Source organism: Centruroides sculpturatus, unplaced genomic scaffold, assembly GCF_000671375.1.
Source record: "Centruroides sculpturatus isolate CEXI.00-Female unplaced genomic scaffold, Cexi_2.0 scaffold3269, whole genome shotgun sequence".
Lineage (NCBI taxonomy): Eukaryota > Metazoa > Arthropoda > Arachnida > Scorpiones > Buthidae > Centruroides > Centruroides sculpturatus.
The window spans coordinates 584-11,602 of record NW_019387542.1 but is presented as its reverse complement, the minus strand read 5'-3'; the positions used below and the strand labels follow the sequence as shown (position 1 = coordinate 11,602).

Sequence of the window (11,019 nt, the reverse complement as noted above, 5' to 3'; positions counted from 1 at the left end):
AAATATTCAGGATTGCCCATGCAGGTCAATGAGGTCAACATGAATATTTTTGGGATCAACGTAGGACAGGTTAGATAATCTGCCATACCAAATCAGACTTTACAATACTAAAATAACTTGACAACACAGAATTATTTAACACTTGCATCATCACCTGTAATTCCAATTCTATACATCTCATTACTGTGGTCAGTATTCACTCTTTCCATCTATCAACTTTTTTCTCAATAACCGTCTCATCAAATCCCAGCCACTCCAACCAACTTTTAAAGTCCAGCCACCAAGAATTACTTTCCACTTTCATCCACATTCTTTCCATACTAATTCTGGGTAGCCTGTCCCCTGGGTAATTCCAGTATTCTTAAGTAATACATTAAAACCATAAAAGGGGTTTTGGTTTCCCATAAAACAGCAACATTCAATGCATGAAATCTCAGGCCCAGCATTTTCTTCAAAAATTCTCTATGAATTGATTCAAAGTTATTAACATTCCCCAATCCCAGATCTGAGCTCCATAAGACAAAACAGATTTAACTGTTGAATCAAATAATATGAGATGTGGGGAACACGAGGTCAACCCTGAGATATTAAATATTATACATGACTTCACCAGAGCACTTTTGGCCTTCCTCGCAGTAATCTCAAATTAGTCTTTCATATTAAGATTATATTTAAACCAAATACCCATATATTTATATTTTTCAACTATTTCAATTTCTTCTTTATCCAAAAACCATTTAAATTTACATGAACTTCTGTTTCCATTTTGAAAGACCACTATCTTAGTTTTTTTAACATTAATTTGCAAGTCCATACTAATTGAGAATCTCAACAAATTGTCAATTACCAATTGTAATACAACAAGACCTTAATGTATGTATTATTTCCTATCCATAAGCCATTAAATTTTGAATTTCATTCAACCTTGTTACCAGACTATCAATATATCTATACTAATATTATAAAGAGGTAATGTTTGTAAGTATGTATGTAAGTTTATATGCAGCAGGTAATCTCCGAAACTACTCATCCGATTTCAAAAATTTTTTTACCAATATTTAGAATGGAACTTCAGGGTGGACATAGCCTGTATATTATTCCGTTAAACATGGGAGATGGACAGTTCTTTACGGCAAGCCTTCCCCGTAAGGCTTACCGTAAAGAAATCTGCTTCTATTTATACTATTTTAGATGCGGTTTTTTGCATTTTTGATTGCATTTTAATAGAGTACGTCAACAGAATGTACACTAAGAAGGGATTTTTCGATATCCCCCCCGCAGGGGAGAGGTACAGGATTAAGGCTTACTGTGAAGAACTTGGCTTCTATTATACTATTTTAGATGCGGGTTTTTGCGTTTTTGATTGCGTTTTAATAGGGTACGTCAACAGNAAAATTTTTTCACCAATATTTAGAATGGAACTTCAGGGTGGACATAGCCTGTATATTATTCCGTTAAACATGGGAGATGGACAGTTCTTTACGGCAAGCCTTCCCCGTAAGGCTTACCGTAAAGAAATCTGCTTCTATTTATACTATTTTAGATGCGGTTTTTTGCATTTTTGATTGCATTTTAATAGAGTACGTCAACAGAATGTACACTAAGAAGGGATTTTTCGATATCCCCCCCGCAGGGGAGAGGTACAGGATTAAGGCTTACTGTGAAGAACTTGGCTTCTATTATACTATTTTAGATGCGGGTTTTTGCGTTTTTGATTGCGTTTTAATAGGGTACGTCAACAGGAATGTACACTAAGAAGGGATTTTTCGATATTCCCCCACGGGGGAAGTGTTATACATTTATGATAGATACATTTTGAGCCACAACAAGGCGTGGCGGGGTCTGCTAGTAAAGAAATAAAGAAAATAGTAATGGACTCAATGACACTCTTGCTGAACTTCTTTGTTACAGTAGAAGGATTCCTAAGAAGTTCCATTAACAAATATAAATGCTGATGTATTTGTGTATATCAATCTTTTAATAGATTTACTATCTTATAACTTAACCTCAAATGATTCACTGAATTAAATGCAACTCTATAATCCACAAGGCAAATATATATTTTCCTTCGTTTTTTGCCAACCTTTCTTTTAACATGTTCCACAGAACAAATATATGGTCCTCTGTAGATTACCCTTTACAGAAACCTGCTTGCATCTTACAAGATTGCTCACACTCTGCCCAAAATAACAGCCTTTCACAGAGAATCATAGAGATCTTACTGACAGTGTTTAACAATGCTATTCCTCTATAATTACTTTTATTGTGTACATCTGATGTAAAAATAGGGAATATTTGTGCTATTTTCCAACTATCCAGATAAATTCCAGTTACCAAAACTATTTAAAATGTTCAGCAATTTCTGCCGCAGTTGCTCATCTGCCAACTTCCAATATTTTATCAGAATATCTAAATATCTTACAGATACCATCTTACCATCTCCAGACAAACAATTTCTTTGTCTAGATTACCACTAAACAATAAGCTTTTAAAATGCATAAACAAATCTGTTTTAATCTCCTCTGCAATACAGTATCTATTTCTACCTTCCAGTTTACTAATACACTCTCAGAACATTTGGCTTGACTTGCAGTTTGAAAGCAGTTGATTAAAACTAGTCAAATATTCCTGTTTTTTACTTTTACAAAGTACTCTAAAATTTTGCTTCAATAACAAATATTCTTTTAATCTCATTCCTCTCCAAGGCTCCTCCATCTCTTCAGCTTATTTTTCAAAGTACTCTATTGTTCCATATACTCCTCATCAAACCATTCTGGGTTATGCCTGGAGAGACATTTGATTCTTATTTCTCTGAATCTAAATTTCTTCACTATACCTGACACCACATCAGTAAGTATGTTTAAGTCACTTATCTTATCATCAAATTGATTGTCTCAACAAATACGTTATATTTCACTTACAAACAACTTCCATTCCATCTTATATCAAACTGGACTGATTACCCAAAATAACCCTTTTTCAGACCTTTAATAGAAATTTCTAAATGCAGCATCATATGACTAGATTCAGTGCAATCATCTAGACCAGAGATGGACAACCCAGATGTAAAATATGAATAAATATATCAATTTTCCAGCTTAAGGAAGAATGCAGCAAAAATTCAAATATTATTTTCTACAGCTTATGTATGCAAGTAGTTTTTCCACAATGAATTTAGTAAAAATTAAAACAAAAAACCGGGTAACAGACACATCAAAACTAATTTAAAACTGGTAGTGACTAATATTTAACCAATATTTCCAATATATTACATTTACATCAGTTCCAGAAGCTAAATTAAGTATACCTATGCTAATTTATAATTATATATAAATAAATAATTGTGATTTACCGACATTTTCCCCCTATTTTCTCTTACATGCAGTCCGCGTTAGTTCAAAAGTTTTGAAATGCGGCCCTTACATAGATAAAGGTTGCCCATCCCCAATCTAGACTAAAATACTTTAAATTATCAGATGCCAAAGCATTTATACATGAGTAATCACTAATTACACTTTTGTCCAAGTGCGAGATGAAAGTGTACTTTTCTTGTGCATTTTTCTTAACTCTGCCATTTATAATCATCAAGCCTTTGGTTTGACATAATTTCACTAACTTCAATCCAATCTTATTAATACATTTGTCTTCCAAATTCTGGTAAACACCTATAATCCAACAAGGGGAAGATACCATCTCCACAATCCATTTCATTTGGGGGTTCCAATTCTACTATTATATTTATTGGGTGATTTATCTCCTCATTTTGAAAAGAATCAAACAATGACTCAAGTAACTTATAACATTTAACATAAGCTTCTATTTTAATATAGATACAAAAATAAACTTTTTGTTTTTCCAATGTACAGTACTTCGAATGACCAATCCTCAAAGGGACGAATCAACACATCTTTTAGTTCTCTATCTATCATCAACAGCATCCCATCTCTTTTTTGCCCTTCTCAAATATATACTAATAGTGCTAATCTTGTAAAAATCATATGCACTACTTACATCTGTCGGTGGCTTCCTTGAATCCAGTTCACCTAACCACGTTTCCATCCAACATAACGTATGGAACTTTCTCACAATATTTCAATACTCCATTTCATATTCCTGCTTCCATCTGTTTATGTTCTAACTAATAACTCTTAGTTTATCATGCTTGTCCCTAAAAAAGAATTCCTATTAACACAACCATCCTCAGCTTTATCCTTGCCAGCCTTATGATAGTTTTCACTTATCACCAGTTTATCACCTTTGAAGTATGCAATTTTCCCCTATTTTCTTGTCTGTCTTAAATTATTTCTCTTCTCCCTACATTCCGCAGAGAGATCCTCCCTTATGTGCACTGCCTGTCTCCAATCCAAGACATCAAGTTTATTACAATTGCTCTTCCAACTTTTCAATATTTCTCTTTTCACTTCAAAAGAAATGCAAGTAATAGCAGAAATAATACAATGGTTTTTATGTTTTTATAAGTTAAACACAATCAAGAATGACATTCGATAAACCAGACACGTCCCTTATTAGCTTACACTGTATCTAACAAATTTTCTTGTTCATTTGTCTCCACATTAAATAATAAATATCTCTTCCTTAAATTATTTTCAAGTGTATTAATTAACTCTTTTAATTAAACCACTAATAACCTGCATATTGTTACACTCAATTTCACATTTGTGATCAGACTCTAGTTGAATACATTGGCAGAGAGAATTAATAATCTTTTCATTCACTTCCAAGAAAGAAACTTTCACTAATTGCAATTCTGTCTCTATAGCTTCCTTCATTTTGCTCAACATACCTTTCATCTCTTCTAAAAATAATTCCTGACCTAAATTCTTCCAAATGTCTCTGGATTTAACAGCACCTCCAGTGGAACAGAATCGCAAACGTTTACCTGGTGGTGTTCTTGATAGCATAACATTTTTCTTGAAAACTGCTTCTTTTTCTTTTGCATTATTCTGAGCTTCATACTCTTAGTTTAACAAACCTATCCATAATAAAAAGCCAACTTCCAAGACTTAATTACAGTAATTGCATCTCTGCGACAATATATGCCAACCATAAAGAACTTTAGGTTTAAATATTGTATCTATTCATTGGATTTACTTTAAAATACTTACTGACAGGGAAATTAATTAACTTCATACATTCCTAACCTAATCTAAATGAGATGCTACTTCTATGACTATTTACTTATTGATTTTATAAACCCTTGTTTGTAAAACGATAGGTAAATGATCATAGAAGTAGTGTATTGTTTATAAGATTAGAACTGTCGAGGGATTACTAGAAAAATACAACAGAAATTGTGGGAAAACTAATTCTGGGAGTGCACATATAACAAAATGTAGACTCAAAAGCTAGTATTTTGTAAGCTTCTAGGTAATTAAAGTAGAAACTTCAATTGAAAAAGAAGCCACGAAGAATCAATGTTACTACGGCACACTCTAAAAATTCTTCAGAATGTCCACATAACATTAGTATCATTCTACAAAATGTCGGCATCTATTTTCTCTCAATTTATGCACAACAGAATTTCAAACTTTTCTAATTTTGTCGAGTGCCCACCAGCAGTCGAGTGGATAAAACCATCGAATGCCAGTAGTTGGCGGCGAGTTCTCAATGGGCCAGCCATGCTAAGTTTTCTGGGTTTGTTTCGCAATTGTAATGCCTAAATAGAGGCCAGTTTCTCACAGAAAGCCCTATCTTTGACAGATACATATAAACCAAATCTAATTTTGTCATTTTTTTGGCAGGTAGTGGGATGCAAAGTGGACATGGAGCACCTAAGAGAGATACCAACAGATGAGGGAAAGGCATTCGCCGACTTCTATGGGGTGAAGTTCATTGAGACGTCGGCCAAGACAGGTTACAATGTGGAGGAGGCCTTTGCCATGATCGCCCAAGAAATTTATAGCAAAATAGAAACTGGAGAATTTAAAGTGGAGGACGGCTGGGATGGAATTAAGACTGGATTTGCGCGTCCGAGAAGCAATGTTCACCTGATGGAGGCAGAACCTGAAGGAGGAGGCTGTTGCTAAAATTTTATAATTACAATAGGGAATAAATTAACTAATATTAAGAACCGTGAACAAATTGTAATATATATAAATATATATATTAGCTAGGCTTTGACATTGACAGATAAATTAGTTAGATTTTATAAAATATTTATTTTAATTTATTTAATAACGACTTGTTTCTCCTTTATATTTGTAGTGTTTCACCCATTTAATTATGAGAAATTTGAAAAAGTTTTGAATTCTTTGGTATGAGACAAGTTCAGGAATTGATGGAAAGATTTTTGTATTAGGTTTCTTTATTTTTCCATTGGATTTTGTGAGGTGAGAATTTGGTTAATTTTGTTGTATTTTATTTTGGTCATAGAATGTCGTCTTCTTTTTATGTTTGCATTTGACAAGTTCATCGACATTTCTGCCATTTAATTTAGTTTTTCATCTATCTTAACTGTGTTCTGGATGGTGATTTATGCAAGCATTCTTATAGTTTCCATGCTTGTTCCACGAGAAATTCTTTGACGATCGTTGCCGTTAACTTTTTTATCGGCAGTTTTATTATTAATGATACAAAAATTGTACATTTTGTATTTCCCGAAACATCATCTATACTATATATTTAGAAATTTCTATGAATCTCTGAGTATAATTTATCTTCTGCATTTTTTCTTTTTTGGAACATATTTTGTCTTTTAATATTTCTTTCGTCTTTTACAGATCATGCAGAGAAATTCTCGTCGAAATTTTGGGCATGTCAAGTCCAAAATTACCGACAAATTTTAATATACAAAATGGAAATGATGGAGTTTGCTACTCGAATTTGACAGTTATTTTTTGAGATTTAACTCTAATTATTTTATGATTTCAAAGACAGAGAGAATGCTAACGTCCACGTAATTAGAATTCCATGTGTTTGGTTTGTTTAGGAGAATTCCAAGTAGGTCTGTCCATTGCTAGAAAGAACTGAGTAAGTGTAAGATTTAATTTGTTTGTCTTAAATCTTAATTTAAAGATCTGAAGCGATTGGTTTCAAATTAATGATTATGCAGTTATACACGGCAAGATGAACAAATTATTTGGCGATATACGTAAGGAATTCAAAAGAATAATCATTTGTGGACGATCATTCGTTTGAATTTTTCAAACAGAAATAGAGAATTTCCTTTTCCTCCAAAAATCGGCATACATTTATGACCAATTTTGGAGAGAACATGAATATTTGTATGTTCAGATATAGTTAATTCCCTTTTGTATTCTGTCGTTTAACATGTACCGATCCTCCTGTGCAGATAAACAAAGTAGCGTTGATATCCATTCACATCTACATTCACAAACGTTGCACCAAAATCACATTTTACTTATTGGTATTCTTGTTACGTATGGTCATCAAATCTCTGTTTAGTTCTTTACAAGACCATTTTTGAATTAAAAATAATTATTGGTGTTAAATCTGTAATCATGGCACCCATTCGTATGCAATTTTTGTCCATCTTGTAAACATAATTGCAGATACTTTCATCCACCGTGCTTCGGTAGTAGTGAGGACACCTACAGTTTGACCGAAATGCTAGTCTATCGTGCCTCCAATTCTTGTTTTACTTCATAAATAATTTCATGTCACCCAAGAATGTATCCACCACTGTAACAGAATAAAGATAAACAATAACAGGAATACAAAGCTGTAATTTTGACATTGAATATAAATTACATACCTGTTAATTTGCTTTTCCTGCAACAATTGTTACGCTACTAGAAACTTTCTAGTCACTGCAAGTAACGCAATGATCAAGTTCTAGAATTTGCAATTCCACATCTTAGTAGCGTAGCATAGCATAGCATGACTCAAATTTACAAATGTAGTTGCATTACAATCAGTTTATCGTTTGTAGCCACATTTATTCTTCATGACGATTTGCATTACGAGACAATCCGTTCCTTAAATTAATTATTGGCCGCCCGCGAAACACTTTTCTTATTGTTCCTCTGTGTCTCTGTGATTTGCACCTCAATAATTTGTCGCAATACTAAGTAAATTATTTTGGCAAAGGGACCAAGTCACCTTATTAATTGTTTACAAATTTGTTTCTTGTATGCGACAGCAGTTTTCAGTAGAATTATCATTAATAAGTGAGCCCGCATCATTAGTTCATCTTGCTGTGTATGCTTTGACAGCTTTTTTCATTTTCAAAATTAATTTTCCAGAAAGCATCACCACTAAATGACGCAATTGTGATAACAGCAAAAAAATTACACTTTTTGTTTTTACTTTGTAAAATAAAACAGAACATCAAAACTTCATTGCTCAAAATTTTGTCACTTTAAAGAATTTGTATTCAAAGTCTTTTGTAATCTGAGAGTCTTTGACAGAATTTCCATTTTGAAACACTGCGGAGGGGATTTGTTTTGTAAATTTTCGATCGGCACAAACCGACGAAGATTCCTATTTAAGTGATGCCAGAGACATTAAAGCATCGAGTGCCATAATTCTATTCTTTAATACCGCAGTGCTCTGTTTTCCATTGTTACTTTGGAATGTTTGGCGAATTTAAGCATGCAGAGACGTCCTCGCGCACATTATTTATCCCGGTGCCACGGGGTTCTACTTTACTCCACCTCGTTCATCACAGAAAAAGCAATTTATCTTCACTTACTTCAAGGATAACACATCTAGCCAAGCCACATTCCTCTCTCGACTCTCGCATCCTATATTAGACATTTGAAGAGCTGCTATTTATTATAAATATATTTATTTATTTTTTTGTTTAAAAATAATAAGCCAAATTTTAAGAATTAATCCAAATAACCACAGCTTTACTCGATAGAATTGGTCTGTTGTTATATTTTAATAGTTTAAGTATTATTTATTTGTATTTATAGATGGATTGAAAGAATTTTTCGTTTGAATCGTTCTTTCCGAACTTCTGTATATTTATGTAAAGAGATATAACATCTATTTTTGATTATTTTCGAATTTTTCCCATATATTTGTATACATAAGAACCGTGTGTACGGATATGCATCATATAAATGAATAAAATAAAAGATATATATTATATATTTATGCCGACATACGTCGTCCAAAATGAATTTTGTATTGAGAACCAAAACGAGAAGATTTTGCTTTCTCCGAATAAACTCTTGATTTATCATGCTATATTGTTGTCCATGATGGAGCAGATTCTGCATTTCCGCAGTTCTTCAAAAAATTATGCTGACGACACATTACAATATTTAATCCGTCATCTCTCTCCCAATCAGTTTTTATTCTCAAATTATTACCATTTTATTTAATTTTTTTTTTTTGCCAGTTCTGCACAAGATATTATAAGATGGCTTCGGTTTCAACAAATTCTGAAAACTTTCTGGCTGGCATCTCCATTATCTGTCACAATGACACTTTTGACATCAGTTTATCGAATATGAGGCAGTCTTAATGCATGGGCCCCATACTAATTTGTATATGTTGATTCTTCAATGCACCTCATATTGTATACATGTGCAAAAGGTAATTCACTAATTGCTAATTTAAGTTATTTTTTGCTTAAGTGCTTAAGTCCCAGTGCACACAGGCTGTTACGCAACATTTACACGTTAAGGCGAAGGGTGTTGGGGTGACATATGGTGCATTGTGCCTCGGTTCAATTTCCTTATTTTGGTATTTCTGATTGGATTCGAGGTGATTAAAAAAAACAGGTGGGTGTATAAATATACTTGAATATATATTGAGGGATTTGTGAACATTTGGCCATTTTAGCGATAATTACTTAGCAAATTGTGTTTGTATCATGAATGATACAAGTTGGAGAGCAGTCTAATTTGTACGGCTTAACAAATATTGGTGTGTTTTTTGAGTCTCATGTATTGTTCAAATGTTTATCATATCAATTAGTTACTGTTGCATGGCATGTTTTTTATTCACTTTTGCACCTGTTTGTTTTCCCTCTATTGTTTTACGCGTTTGTGCAAGTATATGACAAGTAACCAGAAAGACATTGCAAAGCCCAGACACGTGCCCGAATTGCCGACAATTCAGGACCCCTCTAATATGCACTGTGCCTTTATTGCCTCGAGCGGCTTCCACTCTCCCTGTACTAATGGAGAACGTCCTGCGAGTATTCTTTCGTCAGTTGGTTGTACACTCTGCAAATCCTCAAATGTTGCAAAAACTCTCGTTCACACCCAAGTACAGTGGGTGATCGGTCAAAGAACAGTTTGGATAGCGAACAAATCAGATAGCAAATACTTGCGCGAAAGATTTTTATGACCGGACAACAAACAATTTACTGAACAAACATAAAAAGAAGCGACAGAAAATAACGAATACCGACTGATTTTCCCTTGTCGTCGGGTAACAATTCGAAACCTTTCAGAGCGTGGGAGACGTCAGCATTGACGCTCAACACGATACCAATCAGATAGTATTCCTCCGAATTTTGAAACCCTCCCTTGTAATTCCAGCTTTTTGTTTACCTTTCTGAAAAATAATTTTTTATGGTCTTTGCGAGACTATTGGACGGACACTTGTTAAGTTTTGTGTCCGGATTTATTTACGAAAGGTGAAAGTTTAACTGTCCCATCGGATGTTCGTTAAGGTTTTAATTTTCCAACCAAATTTAATAACCAAATTTCGAACTTCATCCGGGCATTGCATTTAAATAATTTTTTTGTGAGCTAGTTGATTTCTGTTCTCTGAATTTTTGTAAGTGCTTTTCTGAACTATTTATTTACATAATAAACTGATAATATTATGGAGCCTAAAAAGAGGAGTGTCAAGAACTGTGCTCACCACAGAAACCAAGTAAGAGATAATAGCCAAGGTAAAAGTGGGCACCAAGATGTCTGATGTTGCTAGGGAGTAGGCTTGAACAGGTCTACAGTCTTAGCTATGAAAGATATATCAAGAAGTCTCAAGCTGCTAATAGAGTAATGAAAATCACATCTGAGAAATAAAGAGCATTTTAGAGCTCAGGATGGAACCTGAAACTGATCTGACAAC

At 33.6% G+C, this 11,019-nt stretch overlaps 1 protein-coding gene and 1 long non-coding RNA gene across 2 annotated transcripts; both read left to right on the top strand.

Moving 5' to 3' along the window:
* Nucleotides 1–5,762: 5,762 nt before the first annotated feature.
* LOC111616483 (ras-related protein Rab-2A-like) lies at nucleotides 5,763–6,047 on the top strand (the record flags this gene model as incomplete). Its single annotated transcript, XM_023357887.1, has 1 exon — nucleotides 5,763–6,047. A coding segment is annotated over one exon (285 nt), but the record flags the coding sequence as incomplete, so codon positions are not given.
* On the top strand, nucleotides 6,047–9,177 carry LOC111616482. Its single transcript, XR_002755260.1, has 2 exons — nucleotides 6,047–6,350; nucleotides 6,741–9,177. It is a non-coding gene; the product is annotated as an uncharacterized LOC111616482 (long non-coding RNA).
* Nucleotides 9,178–11,019: the final 1,842 nt, after the last annotated feature.